Below are 15,170 nucleotides of genomic sequence, written 5' to 3'. Positions count from 1 at the left end.
CGTAGATTTTAAATCCCCTTTTAACTCAATTCCTGAGACTTTAGTTTCAAAAGTCTCCTCTGACATTCATACATAAAGTTTATCTTTGGGAATTCATGGGACCCAACATATTTTGCTAAACATTGGTTTTGTTATTTTCTTGAAAGGACAAAAGGAAACCAGAATGTTTGTGAAACAGTAAATGCTTCCACGCGCTTTCTCTCACGTTCCCTGAGAAATCATATACTGCCTTTGAGACAGGCAATTCTTGGGAATGAAAAAACTCTGGGTTACGAAACCCAGAGAACCCTGATTAGGGAACAAACCAGAATACACTGAGAGAGAAGAGCTAGCATCCCCTGATTTATGTTGTACCCACTTCAGGGGAATAGAGATAAAATAGGTACAGCCAGCACAGTGCCCAAGAATATACACTGATCATATTTCAACTTTCTTTAAGAACTCCAGAAAATAATATTTTGTAAGCACCATGTTTAACTACAGAAAGATGAATGCCCCAGAGTGGAAGGAAAATAAGTTTTCTTGTGTGGTCACCATCACTGTGGTGTCTCTTTAAAGCTCCTTGGTCGATTTGGTTTTGAAGCTTTAATTATGCTTTTATGTTATAGTTTCCTTATTTAAGTGTCTGTTTTATGTCCATCACTCAGCACCCCCTGCCTATCTCAAAAGAGATGGATATTATTATCCTAATTGAGGAGGAGGGAGAATGCTGTGAGAATTATTAATGCATAAATTAAAAAATTAATCTGGAAAGTGCTTTAGGGTCCCTAGAGAAGCTCTACCCAAACACAAAGCATATTTAACATTATTGTCTGTACTCCCACAGAGCAGGAGCTGGTGCAGGATAAGATGGTAAAGTGAGGCACAGAGGGTGACACTGGCTGAATGAGCCAGTGTACCTTAGAACCCAGACTCTTGGAGGGGTAATACCTAAAAACCACTGTACCAGTGCCCACTTTAGCCTTTTTCTAGTCATAACTGTTAATTATTTTTCCAGAGAAGAAACTTTAACTTTTCCTTCCTTTTACCCCTTCTCTTTAAGTCTTTGCTTGTTTTCGAGTTTTTTGGTTTTGTTTTTACTTTTAGTGTTGAAAGTGATTAAGGCTAAAATATTAAGTCCTAAGGGTGGTGATGAAAAATCACTGGTGCACTTTCTAGTAATCCCAGTTATTTTTTTGGCTTTGTAGCATGGAACTTCAAATTGCATTTATTTCATATAGTTCCATTGGTTGGAAAACGTGCATAAAGGCTTATCTTAGAATTGCTCTTTTGTTTTGCTGGGACGTAATTCTCAGCCAACCTCTCACCAATGAGAAAGGTTATTTTGAGGACCTACTGTGTTCCCAGAACATTTTTGAATGCAGGAGAGGCTGAGGACCCATTCTACCCTGTTAACAGTGGAGGTAGGATGAAAAGTACAAGTGCCAGGAATTATGGAAAAACAATAAACAGTAGTAGGGAGGGACAGCTGTGGTTGTATAAAGGTGGTCATCAGTCAGGCAGACTTGCTTCTTATCGGTTCCCTGGTCATTTTTCTTAACTTTCCTGAAATTCATTTTTCACATCTGTGAACCAGCTACTACCCCTGCCTGTCCCTAATACTATAGGACAGAAATCACTGGAGGAGTTTCTCACAGTACGTGGCACAGAGTAAGAAGACAGTGAAAAGTCACTGCTGCTGGAGTCACCATCAAGGTCATCACCACCATCCATTTAGTGTGAGCTACAGGGATACAGATAGTAAGAGCTACTGGCTCTCAGAGAAGAAGGTGATTCCCAAGACTTGTCCTTTTCCCCTAGAATTCTCCAACATGTCTCCATTAATATTTTAAAATACTAGGTACTCTCATTCACCCACCACGTGGGTCACACTTTTGATCCTGCTAGAGACTTTTATAAAAACCATTTGGAGAATTATCGTCTCCCATGCCCCTCTTCTGGACTCCCAGGCTTTGCAGACTGCCTCTTTGGGGTTTTGTTTCCAACCCTGTGCATCTTTCATGATTCTCTGTGCACCCATAGAGGGAGTCGTTCCTCTTTCCTGTTTCCCGCTTCTGTCAAGGACAGGCCTCACCCACCGCCCCGCATGTCTGCATCCTGTCTCTCACGGTCACAGCAGCTTCACTTTGTACCCAGAGGCCACAGCAAGTGTGCCTCGCCTGGCCGACCACTCGGGACTCTTCTGCTCTTGTGCTCTGAGTCTGGAGAAGAGAAAATGCTCACACAGGCAGCTCGGAGGGAGCAAAATTGCTGTCACCGGCAGGTCCTTGGTGTGCTGGCAGCCTCTTCTGGGACCTTGCAGAGACCATGTGTGTTTCTTTCATTGCGGTACCACACTTAAAAATGATTTCTTCTGATTATAATATTCTGATTGCTGAGAAGCCTGAAAATTCAGGGAGATAAGCGGAGGAAAATATAATTACCCGTAACTTTACCATCTAGTGGTAACTCCTCTTAACACTTTGATGATTTTCCTTTTGATCTTTCTTCCATGCAAATATATATCTAATTCTTATATAATCACATGCAATACATATTGCACAAAACTGATAGTATTCTACTTTTGATTTTAGTAATATTTTTCTCATAATAAAAGTAATAACTGTAAATGTATGAATTTATTTATTCCAGAATTATCTATATGATTATTATTTCCTGTGCAAGCACATGCATACTCTCTCACACACACAAATAAACACAGAAGTACACACACACACGCACACGAGGAAGAATCAGGAGAGACAGAAGATGTATCACATCTAATGTCATCAGTCTAGAAATAAACACTGCTGTTGGAGCATTGATCTTTTGTGGCCCACTTTTTAGTATTGCTTAACCATTTTCTTTGTTTCGCCTTATCCCTTCTCGCTGGAATGAGTCCCAGACCTTTAGACATCTTCTTTTTTTACCACTTAGATGATATCTGAGCAGTAGTCTCATGCAGGGACCTGAGTGCTGGGCCAGTTGGATAATTAATTTTAAGAGCAACTTAGGGAATGAGGGTTAAATATTATCAGGTTAAGAACAGTGAGTTCTTATGGATAGGGATTGCTTGCTTAATGCAATCAAACATCTAGTAGAATTCTGGTCCAATTTACACAAGTATTTATTTCAGAAATATTTGGGAAATATCCTGTATGTAAGGCATTCAGTTTAATACTTTAGAGGATACAGATATGAATTAGACCCCGTAGCTGATCTTAGGGACCGTCTAATGGGAGAAAGATGTGTAAGAAAATCTTTATGGCACAAAGTAAGATAGGATGCTTTCTATAGTATACATTCCGTAATTATATAAGTTCTTACAAAGGTGCAGGTAACTGTGGATCAGGTAAAACTTATTGGAAGAGAGAGCATCTGGTGAGGGTCTTAAAGAACAAGAGGAATATCATGGGGGAAAATTTAGGCAAGAAATGGCATGAACAAAGCAAAGATGTTAGGCAAGGCCGTGGTGTTTTCATGTATCCGCATGGCCTTCAGAGTGTGGAAGGGCAGAGTGGGGAGGGTGACTAGCAAGGGTGATCAGCTGTCAGGACTTAGAGCACCTGACTACCATGCCAAGGAGTCTGGACTATACACCATACACAAAGGGGGCAGGTGAGGTTTTGAGTCAGAGCATGCTGTGGTGAGATTGATTTGAAGAAGATAGTTCTGGCGGAGAAGGTAGAAGTAGAGAGAGACCATTTAGAAGGCAGTTATAATATTGCAGTCATCTGAGTAAGAAATGGTGACAACCTGAAAAGGATAAAGAAGCCAGGCAAGGGGCCAGTGGAATTCAGTGGAGGGTAAAATCAACATGACTAAAAGAAAAGTTGAAGGGAGAAAAAACATAAGATGATCCTAAGTTTTCTATTTTGGGTGATTCAAAGGAGAGTGTTCCCTTAGCTGAGAGAGGGAACACAGGAGCAAGAAATTCACTTATAGGTAGGAAGATGATAAATTTATCTTGGGTCCTGTTGAGATTGAGGTGGCAATAAGACAAGTTCAGGGAGATTCTGTTACTCTGTTTTTCATAAAAATGTGGTGCTTGGCCAAAGAGATCAAAGCTACAGGTGTGGATTTGGAAGTCAGTTTAGGCGAGGTGATTGAGCCAGTGAGTGAATTCAAGAAATGTCAGGCAAATGGAAAAGAAAGAGATCTAGAACAAGCCTTGTGAAATTTCTACAGTTAACAAGTTGGCAGAAAGAAATAGTTGGCACACGAAGAGAACAGGAACTAATGAATATGAGAGGAGCCCTGGAAAACACTTAACAGGCGTAAGAGATGGGTTTTCTCCTACTGTTTCAAATAATGTTAGTTAACTTGCTTGACCCTCAACTTTTCTCATCTGGAATACATATCCCATAAGGATGGGTTTTAAAAGAGTGAACGTGAAAGTGCTTTGATAAACCATCAGATGCTCTGCAAGTCTTAGGTCTCATAATTAGTGTCACAGAAGTGAAGAAAGTGTAGACTTCCAAAAAGGAAGAAAGTAGTGTCAGATGCTGCAGGGTTTCAGAAGAATATTTATTTTTAGCTCGTTTGGTTTGTGATTTAAGGAAGTTAAGTCAAAAGAGTGAATCTGTTCTCTAATCACTTAGAATAGAATTTCCCAAAGTGTGGGGTACGTGCCCCCTGGTTGTACAAGAGACCATTTTGGATTCGACACAGACATTAAGTAGAACTGAATCACATCATGAGAAAGTGATTTTCCTTTTATTTCTCTTTTAATCCTTCTGATTTATGTTAAGGGACAAAGTCTCACTTGGGGCAAAGAAGTCTGTAACGTCCAGCACTAGCTCAACTCCCTTTTCAATAAACCCACGCAGGTTGTCAACATTATCTAGCTAAGATTTAACATCATATTAACCTTAAGATGACCACCCACAGTTCCTTCTTATTTTGGCAGGGGATACCAGTTGTGATAATAATATAGCTCCCTTTTAAAATAAGTTATTTTAAACAAAAAGTTAACCAATTAAAAATTTTTAAGTACATAATTGTATAGGTGGTTTATAGATATGGCAAAACTAAGAAAGTGGTATTCCGATGATGGAAGTTCGGAAAATTTAGACTTACTAGAGCCCTTCCTCCTTCGGTAACTTAGAGGGGCTGCCTTAGTTCAGCCAGGTTGGAACAATGTGGGAAATTTATCCTGAGATGAGGGGAGGGGTTTGGAGGTGGGTCTTGAGTTCTAGACTTCCAGATCTAGACCCTGTCTTTTCCCTAACATGTTGAGTCAATTTTTGAAGCCACTAGACTTTTCTGGACTTTTGTGTCCTTCGCTAATGAAATGAGAGTGTTAGTTTTAAATGATTACTAGCATTCCTTCCCGTAATAAATACTGTAATTCTTTGAGTGATTAGTAATTAAGCCTCTGCTTTCAACTGACAGAAGTTAGATACAAGTTTTTCCTCCTGTAAACCATCATCAGTATCATGTGTCAGTGCTAGAGCCTGTTCCCAGACTAACATCCACAGCAAGGAAAACATCAACAAATTCACTCTCTAATGATGATTCATACTCTACCTCATTTGCGAGGGATAGTTATTTCAAGAATGAATCTCTGCTTTAGTTAGAGTGATTGATTAAAACTGAAAATAAAATTGTAAATGAAAATTTGTTTCAATTTCCTGAGCCTAGTACTTTATGCCAACACCCCACTCTCTTAGTTTCTTTGCAGTCATATCTAATCAATTTGTAAGGCCCATGAATTTTGTTTCTTAGTGTATCAACTCATAGGTAATAAGTACTTATGCTTAAAAAGATGTCTCAATTGTCTGCTGATATCTTTCCATCTTTTAAAATGTATTTCCCCTGAGAAAAGGGAGGGCAGGTGAAGTATTTTGTAACTGGCTGAAAGTTCTCCTAAATATTCTCGTGAATTAATGTTACTCTACAGTCCAAGCAACTCTTAAGATAGAAGCGTACCACTTATTTGGAATATAACTATATGGCACCTTCCACCACCAAAAACATAGCCAAGGACCAGGCAGTAAGTGAAAAATGGATATAGCATGTAGATTAACACACACACACAGTCTTTGGATCTGAAAATTTTGAGTTTGATAGTACCTTTAAAAAGTTTAAAGGTATGAATATAAACAATTTCTTTTTTATGATTAGATAGGAAGAATTTGTTCCTGTCATTTTTTGAACTGCATTGGGGTCACTTTTTTGCTCTTACTTGCTCTAATGAGCGTGATTTGTGCAAGCAGTTTAACAATTTATGATTCTGTTTTCACATCTGAGAAAAAGCGATAAAAATACTTACGATCGTTCTGACCAAATTAGTGTTTGCAAGTAAAATCCTCGGCAATGTAGTAGATAACCTAGGTACTCAACAAGTGTTAATCCCAACATTGCACAAACACTGTCTGATCAGCTGAGATTAAACATGCACTTGATTTTGGAAGGTCATCTTTTACTGCTCTTCAGAGCCTCTTTTCTTCTCCTATTCTCTATATAATAGTAAACTTGATTTCCTGATTTTGATGCTTAAAGATTAGAAGAGCAGTATAGAAGGTGCAAAGGACAGCAGGAGGAAAAAAGACCAAAAAAAATGAACAAAATAGAAATAATTTAAAACTCATAGGTATCCAGGGCCATTTAGTGCAGGGGAAAATAGCCCCTCATACCTCAGTGGTCACTTAGGGCTTTTCTGTATTATAGAAGATATATAGATCTAAGATAAATAGAGCTTTGATACAAGATATAAGAAGGGGTGTTCCAAACGAAAATCTTGATTTATCAAGGCTAAATTAAATTATATATACTTTGCTTACTTTAGAAAACATACAGTGCATTTTGGAAGAATTTCAGTATGAAAAGGTCAAAATCTTAAATATTTTTTGTGCTTTTATGGATAAACCCTTAGCCGTCTGAAAAACTTAGCCATGGAGAGCTCAGTCTCCAGGGGTTCCACATAAGCACGGTATTACTGAAATATCTTTTGTGTATTTCCAGCAAATAAACTAAGGGTCCACACATTCTATGGAAGAGGATAGGCATTTCTAATTACTAAGTTAAAATGATTTTTATGCAGATGACCTTTATGTTTCAAGAAAGAGCATTTGAAAGAAATTACTTGTGGATTTTAGCAGTAGCAACTTTCTTACATTCTTTCTGCCACGACTTTGTGCTAGGACAGTTTACCCAGGCAGGACGCAGGGGCTGGCATTTGTGGGTGTCACCTGGATTCTCATGGTGTCACCTGTGATTCTCTGGGCAAAACATTTGAATTTGCACATTGAAACAAAAGCCCTTTCTAAGTTATAAGAACAGCACAAACATGAGTTAGTATAAACTCAAGTGATCACCCATTGCATACTGACTCAGTACCGCAGCACTGATCTAAATGCGTCTGAAAGGAGTAACGGATGGGCTGTTGCACACACCACAGAGAGAGCACGCAGAGTCCAGCACCATCAGAGAGGTCAGCCAGTCAAATACCAGGGCTGGGGTTTTCAAAGAACCAGATAATGCCAGTTTTATGGCCGTTAATAACATTTTAGTTATATAAACAAAGATACGAGTACTAAAAAATAAATTCTGCTTTGCAGTGTACTCTGGCTGCCAACAGGGTTCAGAAATGACCTTTCTCATTGTGCACGTGACATTGCATAATGGACCACTGATCATCCTCCAGCCCCCTCCCCAACTTTCCATTTCCCTTTTATGGACAGTCCTTAGTTCTGCTAGATCCCTCAGCTATTTCAGGGAGGCACATTCTTGGGTTTCCCCTTTAAAGCTCTTTGATTGTGCCTCTGGTAGTTAATGCACCAAATGGTCTTCAGGGGCATTTCCTACATGTGCTCTGCAGCTAATCAGAGCACCTTGGCCCACTGATTTCCTACCTCTGTGTTTTGCACATGTTTAAGGGCTCACTTCAAACACCAGGCCCACCAGCTTCTGGAGAGGAGTGGCAGAGCTCAGCTCTGATTTGGGTGTCTGCTTCAAACAGAGATTTTCCAAAGGATATCCTGTAGTAGATAAATCATTTCATTAGGCCAGGTTCACTTTTCAAACCAGGAAGCAGAGTGCCTGCCGTGTAGGAAAACTCAGATAAAGTTGTTATGGCTGTGCTCAGAGCACTTGTAAATATTGTCGTCAGTGTCTTTTATACAGGTTCCATCACGATTGTATTTAAACACTGACAGGTTAATTATGTGTTTGAAGGCTATGTTTATTGAGAGCTGATAAGAAACATATGAAATGAGTCCTTTACATAATGCAGTGACAATGTTTTTTTCCCCAAATGTCTCCCCCCTAGTTGATTACTCCTCATGCCATCCGGGTGCAAACTCCTCCTCGGCACATCCCTGGTGTTGTAGAGGTCACATTGTCCTACAAATCCAAACAGTTCTGCAAAGGGACACCGGGAAGATTCATTTACACAGGTAAGAACTACTGCAGGTGGTGGACAGAGCTGCCTTGGCCTTGTGGGTCTTTGACGCTATCTTGTATATATGTGTGTGTGTTATTCTAAAATCTGTTTTCTCTTAAGACCCACTTTCCTTCTCCGTTTCACCCTATGTTTGACCAAATGAGGTGCTACTACTACTACTACTACTATAATTATTTAAGAATTCATCTGGGTGTCCGTGTTGAATGACAGGATCTGTTGAAATCATGGGTTGGATACCTAAAGCAGCAGCATGAGAAATAAGGGAAGAGGAAAGGAGTGCTCGACAATCCTGAGTCTCTCTGGATGTTAAACCATCTGTGTGGCAGTTCGTTTACTTTATGGAGTAGGGGTGTGCTTTAATGCCCAGTACGACGTTCTTCTAGCTTGGTCGTGGCACTTGTATTAACGACAATTGGTGATTTTCGTATTTCATTCTGGATTGGTGCTTTCTTTCCCTGTAAGCTGCATTTTTCTCCCCCCCCCGCACCCCTGCAACCGACTGCCCCCTGCCACCCCAAAGAGCCTTGGCACGTGGACCTGCCTTGCAGTAAGAAGCTAGGGTTATAGGGTGAATGTGAATTTCCTCCCGTCACATGGAGAGAACCAGGCATGTTCTCTATGGAAATACATCAAGTGCATAGTCTGAGTGCCCAGTGTGTACTTGAAGAGATCCTCAGATTGTTGTGTGCAAACCAGACAGTCTTTAGGGAACCAAACAGATCCCTAACCGAGGGATCTTTTTTGCAATCCAGATTCTGATTCAGTAGCTCTGGGTGGGACCTGAGACTCTGCATTTCTAACAAGCTCCGAAAGCGAGGTGGATGATCCTGGTCCAAGGACCACCCTGGGAGTGGTAACATTCTAGGTCCTCTGCTGAGTAGCAGTCATCGCTGGGTAGCTGTCTCCAGAAACTGGCCCCATGTTTCCTTCTTCATTCAATAAAGGACCAGAAGGCCAGCTTAAGTACAGAGTATAAGTTGCTTTCACACAAGGAGACGCCAGAGCATGAAGGGATAACTGTGCTAACACATCCTAATTATAACCATACAATTAAACGGACAAATTTTATTTTGCTGTGACATTTTACCTCGAAGCATCTTTCCTTTTGTATTCTAACACTAGGAACAAAACCGACCGTGCTTATTAGTGACTCTCCAACACCCCCTCAAAATTATAAAAACAATTAATGCATCCTGACCCTTGGAAATGCCTCCCAGCCCTTTAAACAAAATGTAGGTTTGGTGCCTGCCTGACTATTAGTTTTAGTTAATTGAAAATTATAGGATTGACCCAAGAGGAAAATTTTGTTTGCACTCCAATCACTTTTACAAATTAAGGAAAATTACCACAATTTTGTTTAGCTAAGGTTTCACACTGAGTTCAAGAAATTAACTCAGCCGTCCCAACAAAGTCAGCACTTTGTTAGTGAGCACTTGAAAAAATAATAGTCTATCTGGAGTTTTGTGGTGTATACAAACGAAGCATAGAGAAAGCGATGATGCTTTATAGAAGTAGGCCAAGTGTTTTTAATTAGGCTCATTGGTTCAGCGTAAGTTTTGAAGAACAATCAAACTAGCAGATTAGCTGTTTCTTTTAAAGCTAGGATTTCTTGCCATTCATTTTTCCCATGAGAACTTCCACATAGCGCTATTTTTTTTTTTTTTTTTTTTACAAGCCTCATTATGGGCCTGCAGGAAAAGGACCAAATGAAACTTCTGATACTGTAACATTCCCCACCGTCATTCCGATGGATGGGAGTTTTTCACAATGTTCTTCACTGAACTCAGTGTTCTGGAACATATTACAAAACCACAGAGGCCAAATGTTTTCTCTGAGGAGTTTGGACTCTGTTTTTGGCCGAAAACATTTAGGCCTCGCTGGCTGCTTATTTACTCTGCCATTAAGGACAAGAAAAGGAGAAGAAAAAGAAGAAGAAGAAAATGCTCGTGTGATGGGAGGAACGAGAGGCGATCAGGCATGATTCCGCTTTGGTGACAACGTCCCTGCCCATTAATGGTTCCATTTTGTGGTCAAGACTCCTTTAGAAGAAATTATTTTTAATCAGTGTTCAACGAAATATCCCCTTGAGCCACCTGGCCATAAAAGTTAAAAAAAAAAAAAATCATCCCCATTAAATTACTTAAGTTCTCAAAAGAAAATAGCTAGGGGACCCATCGTTATTGGGAATTTTTTTAACCATTAAAAAAATTGCTATCAATTTAAGAAATCACATCTTGGAAAACTCGTATGAGATGGGAATCAAGATCAAAGTTTTGTAAAAGCGGCCGATTTGCAAGTCTAGCAAGGTAGTTAAGGAAAAGAGAGAGAAATCCTGGGTGTGCACTCCAGGATTTCCCGCATGTGTGTAAGTGTGTGGGAAATTTAAAGTATGAAAAAATGCTTCTGCTGATCTTGCCTCAAACTGTGGGCAAGAGACAGGAAGACTTAGTTTTTTAAGTATTCTAAGAGAGACTCTCACCTCTCCGTGCATTGGAAAAATAAAAGTTTCAAAGAAACTGGTACAAAAACTTCCCTGTTGATGTAGCTGGCTGTTCACAGTCACTGTGACATTACACCATTTCTAGCAAAAGGGAGTCTCTGTTAATTTCTGAACTACACCTGGAACTCTTGATCATTATCATGAAGTGTTTATGGCTGCTGCTGCCAAGCCTCTGTGATTTGCTCAGTTTACCTCTCTGCTTGTCACCACTTTCTAGCGGAGGCACAGGGATGGGTTGTAAATCCTCTCTGTTCTTCATATCCGAACAACCGCTCAGCTCATTGGAAACCTGCAGCCCTCCCCTTCCGTCCACCCACAGAAGCTCACATTTCATTTTCTTTAACATCCACGGCATTTCAAGATGTGAGCCTTGGTTTTCTGGGTGGGGTGAGCTAACAGTTGTTTCTTAGTAGAATATCACTTGGAATTTTTCCCTTTAAAAAGAAAAAAAGAAATGTCCTAGGACTGAAAAACAACAGCCCAAACTAAGGCACTGTTGTTTTCTGAGAGTGTGTGACAGGGTTTGGGTGTGTGTATGTGCAAGTCTCTAAAAATCTATAATAGATGAAAAAAAAAAAAACCCACACAACTGAGACAGGAACAGCCTGGCCTAATCTATGCAAATAAAGGCAGACTATTGGGGGTGGGGGGAAAGAATCTGACTAAACACAGATTGCCTGCAAGCTGGCTCCACTGGTAAGGACAGGAGGGCAGCTCTCCATCTTTGGTGCTTCAGACCAGGGACACGTGAGGTGTTCTCAGCTGCCAGCTGTGCGGTTCTCTGGTGTTTGCCCAATCAGAGTGAGGGAGGAAAGTGAAGCCCAACTGGATCAGAATAAAAAAGCTCAGGAGCGTAGCTCATCCCTGATCTGATTTATCGTGGCCACTTATTCTTATGTAAATGTAGAGCAAGGCTGACTTTACATTTTAAATCATGTTTTCTAATAGGAGGAAACAAAAACCCTTTCTAAGGACAGGACTGTTTTCAGAGCCCTCGCTAATTCTGGTCCGTCAGTCCAATGGGAAGTCAATCTCCATAAACCTCCACTGCCCTGGAAGGGGTCTCGCCAATATCTTTGTTCTTCTCGTAGCTTGCTTTCCTGCAGTTGTTATGTCTTGAAGCGACTTGGATCTTTTAGAATTGTAATCTCTCCCACTAAACTTTAAGTAACCTTGGGAGCTGATAAGAGACTCCCAGGAGGCTTTAGCTGCTTCTTCAAAGTTCTTAGAATTGGTTTTTCCTCATAAGAGGTGGCCAAATCCAAATGTACTTTTTAACTTCAGTCCAGTTATTCCTCCACTGGACGGGCTGCTGACTTTGGGAAAAATATGACTGGAAAAATGGGCCACCAGGATGTTGGACCAGCTTAGGTGTGCACCAAGAGCTATATACTGCCTACTGCCCAAAAGGTGGTGAAAGGCCCCAGTGGATGATCATCTAACAGCTCAGATGTTTGTGTAGGTCACATCTCAAATCCCTTCTACCACTGGGTTCTCCTATTCTTAACGTTTTCCACCAAGCTTCCTGCCCCTGTGAAACATACGTAATCCTTGTATGTTAGTCTCAGAATCCACTTTGACATAAATATTCTTCCTGGAAATGCTTCTTGTTTGTACCTCATGCCCCAAGTTACTTTGCATGTAGAAGGGGCCATGTTGGCTGAATATGTTCCGTGAAACTTGATGACATGTACCATGTCTTTCAAATATTCCTTTTTTCTTCCCATTCCTCTTATGTTCTCCCTCTGCCCCCACTCTCTCTTCTTCTTTCTTCCCTTCTCCCTCTTTTCATTCCTTCCCCTTAGTCTTTCCCCCCTCACTTCCAAGGAGATGATGTAGCATAGTGATTGAGTCCTTGGGTTTAAGAGATGATGGGTGTAGCTTGAACTCTCAGCTCTGCCACTTACCAGACGGGTTATTTTTGGGACATTGTACGATGGCTCTGAACCACAGTCGCCTCATCTTTACATTATCACAGGGAATAATAACTTACTGGGGTTGTTCTTAGTATTAGGGAAATGTGTATAAAGCACCTAGGGTGAGCTAGCATGAGCACTTGGCCAGATATTAGTAGTTTCCATGAATAACTGATGACCATTATAATTATTCATTCATTCATTTGTTGCTGAGTCCCTACCATGGTGTAATATTTTATATGTGTTGTTTATCTTCTCCACCATGTTCCTAGAGGTCTAAGAAATGTCCTTTAGGAATTTTAGCAACAAAACTATAGTCATCAGTAAATTAAAGAAGCAACATCAATCAACCACAAATACAAAGAGCACAGTGTAAGGCAGCCAGAAAAAGATTTATAAATGTGACGATAACAATTTTGATATAACAAATATTTTCTTAGAACCACCTCAAACAATACGTATTTTAAAAAGGCAGCCCAGATTTATAAAATTCTCAGGTGTTGAATTTTCAGGAACAACACACACCTGTTCTCTTATTTCCATCCCAAATTTCAACCCCTGATCTGGAGACCATAGTAACATGGGTACCGTCTATCACCAACCCCCTTCAAAGGTGTTTAGGTTATAATCAGCTTCAATCCCCGTTCAAGAGGTTTCAGGGAGAAAGCTCTCTTTTTAGTTCTTGGAAACCTCCTGCACAAATGAAGGCTGCCATCCTGGGATAAACAAAGTCATCAGTTTTAGGGAAAAGGTTTGCACCTAATGAATCTCTTGTTCTTTAGCCTCTTCTTAAACTAGTTCATTGCCAGATTAAGCTTCTGAAAAGCCACTTTCATAACATGTCCCTGCAGAGAAACCTTCCCTATCTACTCCCTGTATGTAAGATGTAGCCCAAGCCCCTGGGCTTGGCATTCACAGCTCGCTATGCTCTGGGCCCGGTGCTTCCTCGTCTCCACTCAAACCAGTCTCCTCACTATGCCTCACGCTCACTTCATGTTTAGCTACCTTGGACATGGTGATTCCTCTGTAAGTTCCAGTTCAAACTCTTATTTCCCCTAGGAGGTGTTCTCTGGCCACAGTAGCAAGTGGCCAGGGCACTGGGCTGAGATCAGGGAGGTCTGAGTTCTAGTCCCAGCCCTGCTGCTAACTGGCTATGAGACATAGGACAAGTTGCTGACATGCTCCAGACTACAGTTTCTTCATAGTAAAATGAGCCAATTGGACTAGGTGATGTTGATGTTCCCTATGGCTCATCTTGATTGATTGGAAGAGTCTCTGTCCTTGGATCTCTTCTGTCACATGTGTTTAGATGGCTCATTCATCATTCACTTCCTTCTACTGTTGGCTCTCTTCTTTTGATCTTAGGTAGACACATCTCAAGAAGTCCACAAGCTGCTTGAGGGAAGAGCGAACCTTCCCTAATCTTACACTGTTTTGCCCACTGTGTTGAAGCACCTTGACTTACTTGACTTACATCTTACTTGCAATAGGTGTTCTCTAATAATTGACTAACATATTGCCCAGAAGCAATGGGTCCTCATTGATTTTTGTGCTCTGGATGACAGGGAATGTAAATAAGAGCTGTTAATTAAGAATCTATCCCTTTTAACTTGAACTTACATGTAGAGAACACAGTCACTGGGGTTTTTGTTAAAGAAAAAAAAAATGGGGTTCGATCTATATTATATATACGCTTCATTTTTTTGTCTGTAAAATGAGGATATTTTAACAGTACCTGCATCTAAGGAGTCAATAAGTAAATGTATGTAACACACTCCTGGCAGTGCCTGGTACGGTATGAATGCTCCCTAAAAGTAAATGCAGAAAGAGAGAAGCAGACAATAGGAATGTTTCTCTTCAAAATGCAAAGAATCGGTTGTTAGGGCACATTTTGTTTGGTATTATATGTGTGCCAGCTTTCATCTGATTAAGGAAATTGTTTCTTTCTAGGCCTTCGAGTCAGAATCAAAAGATCTCGGTTCTAATTCTGATTTTATGACTTTCTTTTGTTAGTTCATTCACTCATCTCACAAATATTTGTGGATTGCCTGTTCTATTCTAGGCAGTGTTCTAAAACCATGTTGAGCAAAACCACACACAGTCCCTTTTTTCAGGGATCTTGTAGTCTAAGAGGGAACGTGGATATTCATAAGTTTACAATTTCAAACCTGCTAAGTGCCCAGAAAAACAGGAACAGAGGTTCAGACAAGAATAAAACAAAGGACTGCCAGTCGGTCAGTTGGAGGTGTTTTCTCTCAGATAAAGATGCATGAGCTGAGGTTTGAAGGATGATTAAGAGTTAACCTGGCAACTGATGAAGGATAGGGGTCAGGTGGGGTTGGGGAAAGAAAACGAGTGCTCCAGCCGA

General features: G+C 40.5%; 1 protein-coding gene across 3 annotated transcripts in view; it reads left to right on the top strand.

Annotated features, from left to right (window-relative positions):
- The window catches only part of EBF1 (EBF transcription factor 1), a 394,778-nt gene that overhangs the window by 307,517 nt on the left and 72,091 nt on the right, over positions 1 to 15,170 (top strand). For all 3 annotated transcript variants that reach the window (XM_082651441.1, XM_082651440.1, XM_082651439.1), the window contains exon 10: positions 8,252 to 8,378. In XM_082651441.1, the coding sequence (XP_082507567.1) occupies positions 8,252 to 8,378 (127 nt within the window). The remainder of the gene's footprint in view (positions 1 to 8,251; positions 8,379 to 15,170) is intronic.

Source organism: Grampus griseus, assembly GCF_964374135.1.
Source record: "Grampus griseus genome assembly, chromosome: 3".
NCBI classification, from domain to species: domain Eukaryota; kingdom Metazoa; phylum Chordata; class Mammalia; order Artiodactyla; family Delphinidae; genus Grampus; species Grampus griseus.
Note: the sequence above shows the minus strand (reverse complement) of the source record. Positions and strands in the feature narration are given on the sequence as shown.